At 44.7% G+C, this 16,850-nt stretch overlaps 1 protein-coding gene across 4 annotated transcripts in view; it reads right to left on the bottom strand.

Annotated features, from left to right (window-relative positions):
• LOC111253697 (cell adhesion molecule Dscam1-like) overlaps nt 1-16,850 on the bottom strand; it is an 87,221-nt gene that overhangs the window by 48,201 nt on the left and 22,170 nt on the right. For 3 of the 4 annotated variants that reach the window (XM_022813478.2, XM_022813480.2, XM_022813479.2), the window contains exons 2-4: nt 8,559-8,783; nt 1,948-2,127; nt 1,319-1,480 (exon numbers count right to left, since the gene is read on the bottom strand). In XM_022813478.2, coding sequence (XP_022669213.1) covers nt 1,319-1,480; nt 1,948-2,127; nt 8,559-8,783 — 567 coding nt within the window. Of the gene's footprint in view, nt 1-881; nt 1,024-1,318; nt 1,481-1,947; nt 2,128-8,558; nt 8,784-16,850 lie in introns of those variants that run through there. The other variant, XM_086974462.1, reaches the window with a different exon arrangement.

Raw genomic sequence — 16,850 nt, 5'->3', positions numbered from 1 at the left:
AGCTATTGTACAGTCTCGCTTCTTCTCTTTCTGCGTGTTTCCGTATTGTCGTCTTTTACGTTGCGTTTTTTTTGCTCCTCCTTATTATGTTTCCACCTGCGCTAGCTAATCTTCATTCTTATGCGACAGCTGAATGCCCAGAGGCAACCGCAGATGCGACCCGCTACTCGTTTCATCTTTAAAAAACCAGGCAGCTAATCCGTCTAACGCAATTATCGTTTTGGCTTTTCGTTGACTAATCTCTGAATAGTATACGCGTGTGAGATCTAAGAATTTTCGACTTAACTCACAAAATGCTTTTAATCCCTACGCCTTATATATATATATATATATATATATATATATATATATATATATAAAAGAAGTATATATTTATGCCTATAATCTCCGTGTACACTATTTGTCTTTTGTTCGCTTTTAATGGCGGTGCGTCTGTGCGCAAAACAGATAAGCATGACTATTACTTATTTACTGACAGAGCTTTGGGCAAGTATCTATTCTGAAGTCATAGATATGCTGACGCCAACAGGATGGGCTACCTCTGCGAATGAATGGATAAGCACGGAACATAGTGATCGAGATAGGTCTACGCAGTCGAGCTGCTGATAGAGGGTGATGCCTCGCTGTATTTACTGTTGATGGTAGCATTGGCATGCGAGTGATCACGTGTTGTCCAGCCATAAAGGATTACGCGCGTTCGACAGATAGCGCAGGATCGGTGACCGGACCTTGCCGGAGGGAAGTTATTGCTGCCGACGGTCGGGAAAAACGGAACGCGCCTCGCGTAACAGTGTCCTACCTAGCAGTTTGTCGTAACTCATTCGTCTGACCAGCTAGCTGGAGGGAAGAAGCAGCGAGTGAGAAAGAAGGAAGAAGCTTACCACGAACTTGTGGCATCATTGTCGTCTGGACTCCTTCCGCCTCCTTCCCAAGACGTCACCCTAATCTCCTTCTTTGTCGGAGCAAGGTGATAGCCAGCGTCCGTTCCTGCAGTAAGCTGGAGCTGAACCGTGGGTCTCGACTGACTGCCGTCAAGTGGCTTGAATATTTCGCTTTCATCCCGCTGCCCTCGTATTCTTTGCCGCTCAGGTAGAATGTACGTCTTGTAAAGGTGTGCTTGTATGCGGAAAAGCTAACCTTACCATATGTAACACGCTCCGAATGAGCTGTTTGAAAAAGTTAGCGATCGCGTTTATTATGTTTATAGCATTTCTTTTTCCCTGTTTTTACGCACCAAGTAGTCATCGTGGAACGACATTGCAAAGCTCCCTGTGTTTTTAGCACTTGAGCTACCTAAACTCACTATGCAGTGACTAACCTTTATTGCCCGAGGCGTTGATTGTAAATCCGTCGTCTCGAATCCAAGCGTCTACATTCGTATATTGACGGATGTATGAAGGTACGTGACATTTTAGGACCGCTGTATTCCCACGCACAACGAACCCGTCATATACACGGGGTTCATACGTGTAATCTACCACTAGAGCAAGACAAGGAGAATGAATGGGAATATTAAAAAATCCGTATCAATTATGATGACAGGACGCCAATGGAATCATACTAATATGACTGCAATAGAAAGTGTGCGTCGCATTGACTGACGCCACCATGACTACGTGTTATTAGTGCCTTTTAGAGGAGCCGCTATAAAAATGTCGTTGAAATTTGTGTAACAACACAATTATACTTACGCGGATCAATAGGAATGTAGCTCTCGGTTTTTGAAATTGTTGTATTCTGCCCTTAATCGTACTGGTAAAAACGTGGCTAACCTGATTAAAAAGAATACTCCAATGCTTCCAATACTGCCGTTAAGCGTTGCTCCGGACGGCTGGAAACGAAACGTGTATCTGCTTTGTTTCGAACTTAAACCAACGCCACTATGAGACAAACACGCTACCTTTGCACCAATATGGGAACTGATCTAGCTGTAAGGGTGTTCCGTACCTGCGCTCACGTGCACGTCACGTGAGGTGATGGACCCGATTGCATTTGTGGCGACACAACGGTAGATAACCGCGTGCACGTCCTGACGGTAATCTTCACTACGAAAAGGTGGCAGTACAAGAGTTCCTTCGTCCGTGAAGGTTCGGAGTCCTGCAACTTGGCTTACAGGCTCTCGAGGGTCTGCAAAAGAATCACACATTATTTATGTAATTCAACAGCATCTAAATAGCTGTGATCGCACTTAGGTCATCTAATTTACAATTCGAAATTAACTAAATGTTAATATTTATTCATTGCAGGCAGAAAACGTACGCTGTTGCCAGTGAAACAAGAGTGGTCTCACGGCTTTGATTTACACTAGATGTGTTTCTGCAACATGTCCACGTTCAATTTGACACAGTCCGTACGGTAAACTGCTTGTTAAGTTGTAATCAAACCAAGTTATACGGAGGCTCCCGGAGCAAACAGAGTTCCAACTTTGTCAGTTAGCGCTCTTCTTGCGTCCAGTACCGGGAATATATTGGATGTCGAATGTGCGAATCCCCCCCTCCCACTGGCGTTAGTCGGTTACCGACCGAATCCATTGTTCTGATCTGTTGTTGTTATCACTGCTGGCGTCCTGCAGCCGCAACGGGATGCTGCCACGATCATTTGTGCGCCGAAGCGAATGCTAACGGCGACGATCGGTAAGGCAATCCCGCCACAGTTACGAACAGCTGGCAATAACTGAGACATGTCGCCAGCGCAGTGCCCTAATTTGGCAAATATAGGTCTTGTACAGCCGATAGCCATTGCAGGAATGTGCAACAATGTGTTGTTTCGGCTGCGGGCGGATCGTGGCCTGGTGTCGTCATCATCGCCGTTGTTGTTACAACTCTTTACAATTACCTTCGCGTCCTATTTAGGGTCTGGATAAAGGGAAGACGTGTGTGCGCAAGAAAATGTCTATGCTCCTTAATCTTGTCTTTTCGCCGCATGGCTGTTGCATGTGTGTGTATGCATGAGTGGGTGGCATAATGACGATACTAATCGCAGTGACGGTAACAACAGCGACAGCAACAAGAACCGACACTAAAAACAGTAACCGTAGTACACATATTAGCATTCTCTTCTCGTCTATTTTTGTTCTCTCCACCCCCCCATCATTTATTGTTTGTCACCCCCTCGTATAGATCTTCGTTTAGATACAGCTTACATCGAAGAAAACGAATACGGCAAATGAGTATGAACGACATGGGGCAGAGCGGTACAGTGTAGTGAAGTTTATGCGCCTCGATGTTTTGCGGCATAATATTGATGGGGGTAGATGCCGATTTATAGGTACGCAAAATGCCTGCGTAAGGTGAACCTTGTGTAGTTGTTTGTATTTATGTAGATGCATATCGCAATCTTAAGGCATAAAGCGGATCCGATGTAGCGCTGCGCCAAATGCTGGACCTCTGGCACCACTGTCCTCTTTAGGCTGCCGCCTCTTGCTTGCAAGGGTTCCTCTTTCGCAGGATTGCAAAAGTTAATATGAGAGGTGGGGTGTCTAAGGGTTTCAGGGGGCCCAAAGAAGGGTGTTCTAGGTGAGCTCTGCATGCAGCGAGGCACTGCGCTGCCTTCATTCCCGTAAAGGCCAACTGCCGCCGTACCATACAACACTAAAAGCAGCAGCAGCAGCAACCTCCTTGGTATTCATGTAAGTGAGAAGAATGTAAATCACTTACCAACCTAGATAGGATATGTACATGGGGCTATGCAAAAGCGTGAAAAGATAGGACCGTATACAGGAAGGGGTAAATTCGGGTGAGAAGAGTAAAAATAGGGCCGATTCCAATGGCCGACAAGCCGTTTCCACGGCGGTAAGCAAGTGGTGGGCCAATATATAGATTTCCCTCCGGGGACCATTTTTTCCATTTTGCACGTGCGTTGGTTGTAATCCAGGTCTTGTAAGTACTATTGCTGGTTAGATACACAACTGGATGTATATACATATATACGCCAAATGATCTAGGCTGCAGTTTACTTATTAGATGATAGCAGAGAAACTCAACTAATGTTGCCTCGAGAGATAATCTCTCTAAATCTCCCTAAGCACACATGAACGACTCCATTGCTCAATCTATTGAAGTATTTGTTTCTTTACTCGATTTTCACATCATATATGGCTGTACTAATTCAAAATTTAGCTCCGATTATGGCATGATCATCTTACTCTGTTACAACAAATTACAGGGAAATGATGCCCATAAAAAATGTCAACAGTATCAGTCACACAATTACTTGCACATGAGTTTATACGCTTTGTGCCAATTTCACATGTTAATATCTGGCCGGGACGTTTAAAAGCTCTGTATAGACCATGGCTACTCATTTTCCCCGCTATCTATATCTACATCGCGCCCATTTCTACTTTGCCGTTGTACACCGGTCCTGATCAGCTATAGCGTCTGTAGTCGACGTGCAACTTCTGGGGTCGTCCTTAGCGTTTTAAGGACCTTTGTTTTAAGGGGCATTGTTTGCGTACACGCAGCGATGATACCTACCCACAACACTCTCTCGGGAGCGGAACGATGAGCCTACAGAAAGCAGGACTACCCCAACAAGGCAAGATCTTCTAGGAGGGAGAAGGTAGTGTCACCGTAAGGATGTTACTGAGAGACTCCGAAGTTACGTAAGCCTCAAAACAGAACATCATCAACGACTAGCGATAGTACAGGAAAGACGGGGGCCAATCACCCCTTTTTCGGTTGCCTCATTCGTTGAACGCCTGACCGTCGAGATAATCCCCTCATTGCAGCAGTCGGCGGCGGCTGCTGCTGCTGCTGTTGTCTGCCTCGATGCCTCTAGGACACGATGGGTTAGTGGCTGTTCCGTCCTCACCATCGTTTACTGCGGCGGGCCAGTCGCTATGTCCTTTTCGTTCCGGCTTTGCGTTCCACTGAGAACGACCGGTAGAGTTACTGACGGAGTATACGGCAATACGGCAAACTTGCTGGACACCAGGCCATGTATATGACCGGAAAGCGTTAAGCCGTCTACTATGCTTAGCTGCTGCTGCTTAGTTCCATCGGGAAGCATCGGCACACCGTCGTCGTCGGCGTTCACAGAAGTATAGCGTATGGCACTCTCAACTCTCTGTTCGCCTACGAAAAAGAGCGCATGAGGCCACACTAATATAATGAAGGCACACAGGCAAGCAGCCTCCGTTTGCATCCCGCCTTACCTCGCTTCGTTCGAACACGATGGCGGTTGGCGATTATAGCTGAGCCTGGATGTTACCAGCGAGACGACGGTGCACAGTAGCACCGCTACTAGTGAGAAAGCCGTCGCTTCGTGCAAAGGATAGCAAATCGCAGGGGCTGCCACGACCAGTGCCGGCTTGACGGGCCTGTAGCTTCGTACTGTGGACGAAAGGACAGCTGCTCAAACTGGGAGAACGGAAGCGAAGGACTGTTGGGTACATCACGTAGCCCGCTGCACAGTTGAGATAATCCTGTTGGCCAAATATGTGCACATAAAGCGACGCAATGGGCTGAAGAAGTGTAGCCGGGTGAAAATAGATGCAGCACGACTTAAGCTTACCGTATTCATATACATGCTATAGAAAGATTGTGAAAACCGTGAAAAGTTGAAAGTTTATTATTAAGTTGATTTAAAGCAAAATGACCTCGATCATATTATCGAAATGTTAAGATTGTCCACGAACATTTTGAATATTTTTACTTTATGGGAGAGAACGACCATGATAACAGTAACAATCATATAAATATACCCCAGAGGATATTGGGCCGCAATCTCAATGCGTACAGTTCCCCCGAATCTGACTAGGTTCTGCGAGCGTACATGTGACTCTAGTGCAAAGAATCGGCACCCATTATCTAAGTAACTGCGTGTTCCTTTCACTCTTTATCTTTTTTATTCAAATGGTGAAAGACATTCAGCCCTGATTTCTGCGCGATGTATAATAACAGACTCTAGCAATCATGTATACAAATAATGAGTTTTTATCTCTTCCCTTGAGGCAGGTTTGGTCCAGAAATTGTACAAAAAGGGCAAAAATCGACAAACACAATTTGATGATAATGGCAGATATTAGCGATGATGAAATTATGTTTCATAAGCTAGATGTACTTCGTGCTGCGAATGGTATTGCGCTTTATTTCTATATAGATATTCTATGAGCTTACTAACTACCCATTGTGCTTCTGATAGTAATTCATGATCATTTTTCCAGCTTTTAAATACATCAAAGGCTTTAATTTAACTTAAAGTGGAAAACGTAAATGTAAGTTTCACGTTTAGTTTTAATCCTCTCCAACCCGGCGTCTTGGCGATACAAATTTCAAACACGGGCCAGAAATGGTATCCGAATGTACTTAATGTCAATTTTGTCGTTTGTTTAGGTGCGTACAAATTCTTATTTTACCAGGGATGCTCTATACGCTTAAGCGAAGAATAAATATAACATAGGAGTGTTTTCTTGTGAAAATATTCCTCTGTTTCTTATTTTCTTATAAATTCATTACCATTTCCTTCGAACCCTTTCAATTTTACCGCTTGTTGAATTCACCCGTTTACGACCGTTTGTTGTCTATAGTTTAAACGGCAGTGCGGGGTTGTATTCAAGAACCTAGCTACAATGAAACGGTAAGTCTTATTCCGTACGTCTAACTGTGGCTCTAATTCATTGCGCGTCACCGGACATCACGCTGGAACGCTATATCCTTCCAAGCGATGTCGAACTGTTTAACAAATACGTTTATACGCAAATTGGGCATACAACTCAAGATATAATGGACCATACTCGTGCTTGCCCTCGAAAAATCGTGAAATTTAAGCAGGCTACAACGTTGACGATATGTTTTCTCCCGAGACGTTGTTACCTTGTCCGTCATAATTTAGAAAAACAACGGATCCCCCTAAAATTAGAACAATTTTCTTGCCTACGGTCGCACTTCTGGCCAGACGACCGATCAACACTATTAAAATCAACTTGGACGTAACATCACGGTAATGGCCATAATATTATATTCTAAAATAATATCATATGAATCACCTATGTTTCTCAACGATTGTGACCATGTGTCGGTGTGAAACGCAAGCATCTACTAGCGTCGTTAAATACTGCCCAAGCTATTTACGGAAGGCCGTCCAATGTCATACGCCACATGTGAATACGAACGTAATACACGTTGATGTTTGTATATATGTATCTATTCATGTACGTTAATTAATACGTTGTAATGTGTATATATATATATATATATATACATGCCTCCTGCTTATGGCTGATACGTTTTAGATACCTAACTATCATATAGGCAAGACGTTTCTCTGCGATTTTCCCGTTTGACCGGTCCCCTGCCCATCCCCATCGTGCTTGCTAAACGCCTTTAAGCTTTATGACTACTGCTAACCTCTAGCCTTAGCTGGATGATGGTGGTCGGGTCGATGGTCGCACTTCGACGCCGACGACTGAGACACACGGCGGCCGTAGCGTTCCGTTGGATTTCATGCAGTCCGGATGGCAGAGCCACAGTCAACTATGCGTAAGTGTACTCGCGGAAGCGCACGGCTTGCGCTAGCCTCAGTCGCCGCTGATCCCCATTGTGTCGAAGTTATGCTCTTCCCGCCGCTGCGTTACACTACAAAAACTGACGGTATGGCAACCGACTGACTCAGAGCCAGCCATGGCAATATAGCATAACCTCATTTCCAACCCTTGGGGCATAACCCAGTCATTCACGGGACGGTCATTCAGAGTGGCATGTTGTGCACGACGAGAGACAGCGGGCAAGGAAAGAGAGCGTGGGTACAAATAAGAGCGGACCATTTTTGCTGCATGAAGGACTCGCGACCTGGTGGGGTTTTCTTGTTTTTCTCGGAAGAAAAAGCATTGTCATCTCAGTTAAAAACGAAGCATATATGCAACAACGCATTTATGTGTAACTAGCATTACGGTCAGCTCTGTCTGCACCAGCATGTGGAAGTTGCTTCTTTGCCCCGAACCTATTTTTGGTGCCCCTTCCTCATGTGATATCGTAAGTCTTTTTTACTAGATTTTTTTTCTGTGCGAACAGATCCTCAGAATCACCTTCTCGATACAGCATCAAAGACTTACCCCCAATAGAAGATCTAGCGCGGATGAGGTTTGCTGGACCTATCTGGGGTTTCTTTAAGCGATCCACAAACGGCAAAATAATTATAGCCACACAGACCTCGCTACCCCTTATATACAGTGTCGCACTACCTATAATTTAATGTTATCCATAGTATGAGAGATTTCCGGTAAAATTTGGTTTCTAATTTCCGGTTTATCTATCATATTTAAATTGGAGCTCTGAAAACGAGGTTTAAGGACTGCTTCCTTGCTGTTTGTTACGAATCAGTAAATTAAGCGTTACCATGCTTATAGTACGAATATGTAGGAAATCTGTCATAGTGATAAAATTCTCTGGCAAAATCTTGAATTATGACGCTATGCATTTTTATTAGCCCTTTTTCAAATGCTCAAGTTCTTAGGAAACAATATGCAGCCTTTCCTATCGCTCGATTAAACAAGATTGTTTCAATAGAGATGTTTGGTCATCGTGCTGTTCGGTATCTAACACACTATACAAACTTACCATCGGCTGAGACCCATGTTAGGGTTAAAGGTGCATCGCCTGTGGCTTCGCATGTAAGTTCGGCTCCGCTTGAATTGGAAAATTCGACCCAAAATAATGGTTCTGCAGAGAACCGAGGGCCAGAATAATCTGAACTGATGCCACCTGGACCACCCAGGGGACCGTCTATCCCACCTGGCCCCCCAACACCGCCCCCATTTACAGCTGCTCCTGAAGCAAGAGATGCTGAAAATGGTTCGCAAGATAAACAAACAACAAATCGCATATGTTAACTTGAGGAATAGTTGGAATAGCTAATTTGACTGCATCAAGTATTATACTTGGAAAATTATTCAGCATTACACTTATTATTTTAATTTTAAAATAAAATACTCAAAGTATGTTTGTCATAAAACGAAAGTTACACTCGTTAAACTTCAAGCCTTGATTGTTTATCAGAACTTCTTAGCCCAACCTGTCTGACGCAACTACGTTACATGATCACCATAGAAATGTTTGACGATTTCACTGGCGTTGTTTGTTCGGATTAAGAAGAGCACTCCTTAAAGCTAACGACAACCTTACAACTCGACAATCATCTCTATTTCGTTTTTCCTCCATGTTTGGAAGCTTGTCTCATATGAAACTAACGCCTATCGTATTTTTGCTTGCATACGCACGCTCTGTATTGCACTACTTCTCGTTATGTAATGAGAATTTCAGCGTTCATCCAAAGAGAATTCCTGAGTTCTCGTTTTTGCGCTATTATGAATCGTATAGCTCCGCATCCGATGTCCTTTGCTTTTGTTTTAGTTAGGCGAAGAATAAGACGTTATCGCTGATCGAACAAATGAACCCAAGACGCTACATGTAGTAAGCAAATTCCACGAACGCGGCTGCACTGATTATTTCATTGGGGACGTTGCCCCTCCGTCTTTTCCCCTTATTCCCCTCGTTTTTTTGCGCATACTGTCCCACCGCTATTTTCCACTCCGGCTTTTCTCTTCTTGTCTTCTAAAATTCCTCGCGGTTTTTTGTCCTCTCCTATCGCTCCCGATAACGTTGAGCCTGAATCGATGCTATAGCATATGACTCAACCTGCTGGGTTGTGTCGAGCCCGGTTTCTGCCGCCTTGACCCACTGGCTGATCCAAGCGCCATCCGAACAACCGATTTCGCGCAGAAGTCGGGCCAAGAATGGGCACTTGACTCGTGCGGCTGAAAAGGGGCAGGAGCAACTCCAAAGTTCTCCGCGAAAACCATGATAGTGGGTCAAGCCAGGATAAAAAGAAAACTGTGCTGCTGCTATAATACGCGTCACCGATGTCTGATACTGCACGGTGCTTCATACATCGTCTCCAATATAAAACGGTTCGGTTTTGCCGTTCCAACCCGACCTAGCTAAATGGGCAAACATTTTCCTCTCCTACCTGCAACGCTTCACTCATTGACTCGCTTTGCTAACTCTCTGCTTTGTATATTGAATTATGCCTCTTGAATTTGCGGAAAATGACGTTGCGAGTTTACAACCTTCATCGTCGCTTTCTGTAGTTTTGTTTTACATTGTACGTCGTACAATGGAAACCAGCAACAGTGGTAGGCAGCGGTTGTAGCTATAGCTTGAACTGCAGCCAAAGCAACTACTTACGGGGCTTCCAGGCTAGTGAGTCTTTTAAAGGATTACTTCGTCAATTGGCAGCCTGGCCATGACCATGTTTTTTTTACTCTTAAACTAACTTAAGCTAAATATTTCCTTGTATCTATGCCACTTTCCTTTCGTATCTGGCGTTCAAATTCATCGTATGAATATATTAGATTATCTTGTTAACGCTGCGGTGACCGCGTAACCGCTCATCCATGTACCTTATGCGTGCATCTGTGTTCGTAGGCGCTAAACATCTCTGTATCCGTTGTCGCACGTTGATTTGCTTATCTGTACTCGTATGTCCTGTCTTCTTGTGCTAACGGGCGCGTTGTCTTTCGGCTGGCTCATAATACTGTTTCATTGTGTCTTTCTTAGAATTGCTACTGTTTCCTGTCCTTCGTCTTAGTGGGTTAAACTGCGCCTCAAACGAACCTCGTCGAGATGACTGAGTGAGCCTGTGGGGAAGGGCCTAGGTTTAGGTATGGGTTAAAGAAGCTAGGTAATAGGGAAATTGTCCCTATTTCCACACCACCCAGTCAGCCAGCTAAGAAACGAGTAAAGAGAAAGGTACTGCGACATGAAGCGGCCGCGAGTGCTGCTGCTTTGACGATGGCTGTGTAGAGTTTGCGTTGGAAACAGCACCAAGGAGCCGACTGATGGACGAACGAACGACCAGAGAAAACAAGTGAGCAAGTAAGTGGATGAATATCGTCGTTCGAGTTGAACTTTATCATAGCACACATTCGTTCACTCCTCGCATCAGTGTTCTGGCACGCCTTTGCAACTAACTTAACGTGCGAGTAACTCGATGACGCAGTTAACGCCGTTCTAACTGTTAGAATCTCTCTGTGTTACGTTCGCTTTTTTTGCTGCCGGCGTTGTCGTCTCAACCTGTTTTACTGTGATTCCTAGCTAGTTTTGTTTGGGCCAACGGTTATAACCATGGATCCACGAGTTGGTCGGTTGGTCCTTCAGGACGCACGACCTTTCTCAACGAGCCTAGACGACCCAACATGCCACTCCCAGTTCGTCTTTCTCCCATTATGTTTCTGTTCCCCAATTTCTTTTTCTCCGCCTTCCGCCTTCCTAGTCGTCCTGCTGCCCAAAAGTGTCTGCTGCTGCCTTTTCCTCTAGCCCCTCTAGTTGAGTAGCGACAACGTAATCTCATTTTGCAGTAGCAGTCCGGACCAGCTACCGCCGCCGAAACCTCGGTCCTTCGTTTCTAAAGCCGGCCGGACGAAATCCCTTCTTCCAAAAGACATTCTCGTCGAGTGGTGCCGGCAGCCACCATGCTGACAACTATGGACTTCTTGAACCGACGCCATAGAAGTATCCCATGCCCCCTCCCCTTACCCGATCGCCTAGGTCTGCAGTGTGACACAGGCAAGCGTGGGCACGGTCGTGCGCGCTCTCTGACAAGGCTCACTACCGCGGACCGACAAGTCCAGACCGGCTGCCCATAGTAGTAGCTATAGTAGTATAGATGCGGCAGGCACCCGCTGGTCGGATGGTGGTATTCAGTAAGAGGGAAGCGAGAGCACTCACTTTTCGCCTGCGACGCATGGTGGCGACTGCAGCTGGCATTCCTGTTCGTTGCCTTTGGCTGTTCGCTTTGCTGCGGTCCATCCCGTCTCCCATCCAATCTTACGTTGTTGTTGAGCAGCCGCAGCAAGGGCAGCTGCAGCAGTAGCGTCAGCGGTGGGAGCAGCACCACCAGTGGCGACGCTATTACGATGGATCTGTGTTGAGGGCCTGAAGCCCATAATACAACGCAAACACAATTCTACAGGGTGAGATGTACGCAACTGAGAACAACAACAACGGTGATAGCCTCGGCCTTTGAGGAGACGGCGCTAACACGCTACTGAACTGCTACTAGGCCCCGACGAGGCCCCCTGCCTGCGACGAGGCTGTCGACAATGATGACTGCTACGAGACATAAAAGATTCGGAAAGAATGGCGCCGCTTGCGTTGAATACTTTCCACATCGTTATTGTATAGTTGATGCCTTCGCTGGCGGCGCCGCTGTCGTCACAGCCTTGCACGCGCAAACACGTCACAGCACTTCGACTTGCTATCTCCATACGGGTGGACGCTCTGTCAAGCCGTTGACCAGTGAAGATATTTCAATCCGGCTTCTGGTTATGTGCTTCACCCCCCGCCATCGCCAGCACCATTGTATGTGATGCGCAGTTTGTTCAGAGCGGCAGAACTGTAGTTGAACTCCTATGGAATATGCCACATACTGCACAACGCGGTACCGCTGATGCATTACGGCATAGTGTGCAGTCAAGCGCCAATGTTCGTACTACCCTCAGGCAATATAATACATACAGCATGAAGTAAATTAGAAGTACACATAAGCACATAGCACTATCATGATGCATATGGCATAGTTTCGCCGTTCCTTAAGGTACGCGAGAATGTACGCCGGACATAAGGATTCCCTCGATGCTCCGTTGGCTGATGTATGGTACAACTTCTTCTGCTTAGTTGCTCAGATGATCTTATTGACTTTTTAGCCCGTCAGCTCCTTGACACAAAGCTTGTCGTGAAGGAAGTTACTTGTGGAAAAAAGTTTCTATACCCTGTATCGTGCCGCATTAACAACGTTCGCTCACAGACTATTACGTCCCCCAAAAAATACGAGGAACACGTTTAACCTAAATATCAATATAATGTAAGACTTCGTTCAACTCACATATCTGTTCCATGCGCACGGGTTATGCAACAGTAAAAGTGCTACTATATCACGAACGTTACTGCTAAACGAAGATGACGCTTTTACTTAGGACAATCACGTTGGGTAGTAAACCTATTTCAAAGTTTTGCTTAACACATCTTCGGATACTGCTGAAGGGTTTTCATCAGATCTACTCACAATGCTGGCTAGTCGCTAGATAGCTGTTAGGCACGTCAGCCGGGGTAATATATATTATTATAGTTTAGCACTGTCATTAATTGTGTCGTATCTCCTGAAGGGAGCACCGTCACGAGGTAACGATTCGCTGCAATCGCCATCTCCGATGTATGTCAAGTATGCATGTAGTACATTCCTATGGGGGCGTATGTGGTACGAGCAATGCGTCGAACTGCCTGCTTATCCATAACGATTGTGGCTACTGACGATATAAAAAGCTACCTTGGCTACCTCTTCATAACAAGCTATCTGTTCCAGCTGGCAGCACTCAGTTGCCACAGAAGAAACAGTCGTCTTTTTCTTGCCACCTTTACTATCATGTAATTAATCGATCGACACCAACGGTGTTATGTTAGTATTAGTTGCTACTGCTACTTGTAACAGTAGAGGCGAGCGAGAAAGAATGAACAAATAGGAGTCAGCTAGTCGCGCGCGTTACCGCCAAGCTAATAAGCGAACTCGTACAAATGCCCGATCCAGCCATGTGAAATGGCTCCTGATCGGGAGCGGGCAGGCGGTCTATCTTAAGTCCGTCGGCCCTCTCAGCATTGTCGTCCTTCCAGGAACCATCTGTTGGAATTATCAGTTCAATTTCTATTTATTATTATTCTAATTGACTAACACACTCGGCTTATATTGAGGTTGCCCCCAAAGTTTCGATTAGTGAGGTCGCTAATTTTTCCCGTCGACGACTGAACGAAGTATATAAATTGACATGAATAATAGGTGAAATTTAGGCAATGCGACGGCATTACAAATATATTAACACCAATTGAAAACGTTTCTTGAAGCGGTCAAGGCCCTTTTTAAATGTGCCTTCAAACAATTGCTCATTCACTTCTCTTCTGCATGATTTCCTTTAACTGCGCTATCTCTTCGCCAAACCTGGCTAATGATTGACATCCTGTAATTAATTATCCTTAAAATATCCTAATAAAATATATCCTGATAAAAATAAATATCCTAACAATGTGTCCACAAATCTCAAGTTCTACAAATCAGTAATATGCCAGCGATTCTGGAGGTTTACTACTTTCATTGCTTAAACTTGCTCGTCTGCTCCCCCACCCGCAGAGTGGCTGAATCAGTTGGTAACTTTCTGTTGACCTTGCAGTGAAGTGTGACCGATCAAAAAAGCAGTGTTGCCAGCAATCTTTTGTTGTCATTTGCAGTACGTTACCTAATTCAGTGACTACTTAGTCAGTCCAATCAAAATCCAATGATAGTTAGCCTCATGTATGCATGTCGAGGAACTTGCACGACCGGTGGATTTCAAACTTTATATGTAAATATCAAGATATGATAGTTGGAATTGTATATCGCATAGCACAAACTGCAAATTTAACTTTATCGACTGCACCATCGAAACACAACCCAAATATCGTCCGTTATGTATTGCTTGCGTAAATGTTTCTGTCTGTGTAACAAAAACTCCAAACTTCCTTTTGGATAGAAATTGTTCATCTATTAAGGTGGAAAAGGAGCCATCAGCTCCTATACTCGCTCGTGTATTGAGTGCCATATATACTGGCCAGAAAGGTCCGCAGTACCTGAATAAATATCCACTAAATATCTATATATTTCGACGTTTCTTGATCAATTTGTTTCTAAGCTCCCAGGCGTAGAAGAATAGTCGTCTTAGATTAAAAAAAAAAAACTAAGATGAAAAATCTACAGTGACGGCTGACTTGAGAGCGTAGATACTATGCACATCATAAACAAACAAATTATAATGTTGGCACATAGTGAATTTGAATCCCGACACCTTATAGTGAAAGCTGACGACAACAAGGTTTACGTAGGCTTACAGTTTGCGGGAGCTAGGAAGTAATTAGAAGTTATCCATGTGCAAAAAATACATTCAGATAATGGCTGTAACTAAAGGTATGTTTATTATTCCATAGGAATCGCTTCGACTCAATCGCCAGTCACAGAAGGTACGTGCAAGTAGTGCTGAATTCCATGTTATAAGTGATTTGTGTATATGTATGCGTTTATTTTGTCAGGCATAGTGTATAATACATAGCCACCTTCGTGTTGTTTGCCCACTTAGCTTAGGAACATGTATAAAACCCTAAACATCTGCCGCCATACGTGTCATGTTGCACCCTATGCAGTAGCACTAAGAAGTACCTAATATGTTTAAAAAGCCCGCGCTTTCTTTTATTGCGATTCAATTAACAATGATTGTTGGCACATTTTTCAATGGCTGTAAACTTTAACTGAGCTATCTATCAGAGTGTGAAATGACATCAACAGAGCAGCTACTATCGAAAACGAATTCTGTATAATTTTTTTATTCGTAGGCGCTTGTAGATGATCAATGTTATCACGCCAAGAATATATCATAATAAGCATTTTTCGATAACTGCCTTATGCGTAGATGTCTCGCATACGGATAATTGTTAGCCTATTTATCACCTACCTCGGCTCCAATTAAAAGTACACTTTTGACCAACCTCAGCTTTCTTACTGGTTTATAGCAATAAGAGTAATAATAGCAAAAGTCCCATCGTATGTCGTTGCCCATATGAAGTTGGGTAGGCTAATGAACTCCTTTACTACTGGCAGAGTATAATCGTGGCCACATTTAGTCCTTCACCTTGCCCCTTCATACCATTAGCTTAGTTCTGACCATAAGTTTTTGCCCAAACTGGAAATACTCGGCACTATTAGCCCCTTAATGACCTGCAGACTATGACTTAACCTCTGTTTATACTTATTCTGCCCTCAAACTTTCTCGAATCCACTTATAAATGATTAGGGTGTCTTCTATGTTCCAGACTACACTAGTAACTAATTCAGTTTTGATCGCGAAGCATTTGCGATCGCCCTTAATACCGCTATACTATTATGCTAAATTTAGGCACTGAATATTGATTTAAGTAGCAAAGAACCAGTTAGAAAGCTATCTATAGTATTCAATTATGTCTGCTGCGCATTTTACGTGAATCATTCGTTACGCGTTTACTAATCCTCGTCTCAGTTGTTTTCCACCTACACGTGACTAGGTGCGGCATGGCCTGCTGGTGGTCCTGTCCTAGCATCGCATGAAAAGCGACCCTGAGCAGCAGGAGTGGTAGACAGTAGTACAGTACGAATGGAATGAGACATCGATGGAACGACGTTAACGGAAACACAAGATTAATTCGGTTGCAGTGACACTGTTTTTACTAACCATTCACCAGCCTTCTCCCGCCTCCAAGGTGTCGCTGCCGTGGTGTGCTGCTTCGCGTTCTGTTGTTCTCTGTCATTGCCCGCCTCAGCAACGCATGCTGGGGCTTTTCTCAAGGCCGCCGCCGCCGCTATTCGTGCCCACGAGTGATAGGTCAAAAAGGAAGGCAGAAAAGGTAGGGGAAAAAGCGAGATATGCAGAAGCACAAACCAGGCACAAAGGATTGAAGGATGAAAGGCTGTACACATAAGCGATACGTAAGCAGTAACATTAACATCAGGGCTGACGGTGGCAGCCGTTGCAGTTGGGTAGCGCCAAACAACGGTTGAGTTGCATCGGTAGCCTTTAATGCTTTTCCACATTTTGGTGGCAATGAACGGTGATGGTGGTCGCTCTGGTAGTAGAAGTGGACTGTTGGCCGTAGCGATGGGGAGGGGTAACGGCGGCCGTCTTTTCGATCTATCGACTTTGTTCTGCACCGCAGGCCAGTGGCCCCGCTTGGCCGCTTGTTTGACTCCCAAAAGAGGCCTACGTGCCTACACCCAGTTCATACATGGTCCTGCTGCTGTTGTTG

This window comes from Varroa destructor, unplaced genomic scaffold (assembly GCF_002443255.2).
Source record: "Varroa destructor unplaced genomic scaffold, Vdes_3.0 BEIS01000007.1, whole genome shotgun sequence".
Taxonomy (NCBI): domain Eukaryota; kingdom Metazoa; phylum Arthropoda; class Arachnida; order Mesostigmata; family Varroidae; genus Varroa; species Varroa destructor.
The sequence above is the reverse complement of the archived record's forward strand: the minus strand, read 5'-3'. Positions and strand labels throughout refer to the sequence as shown.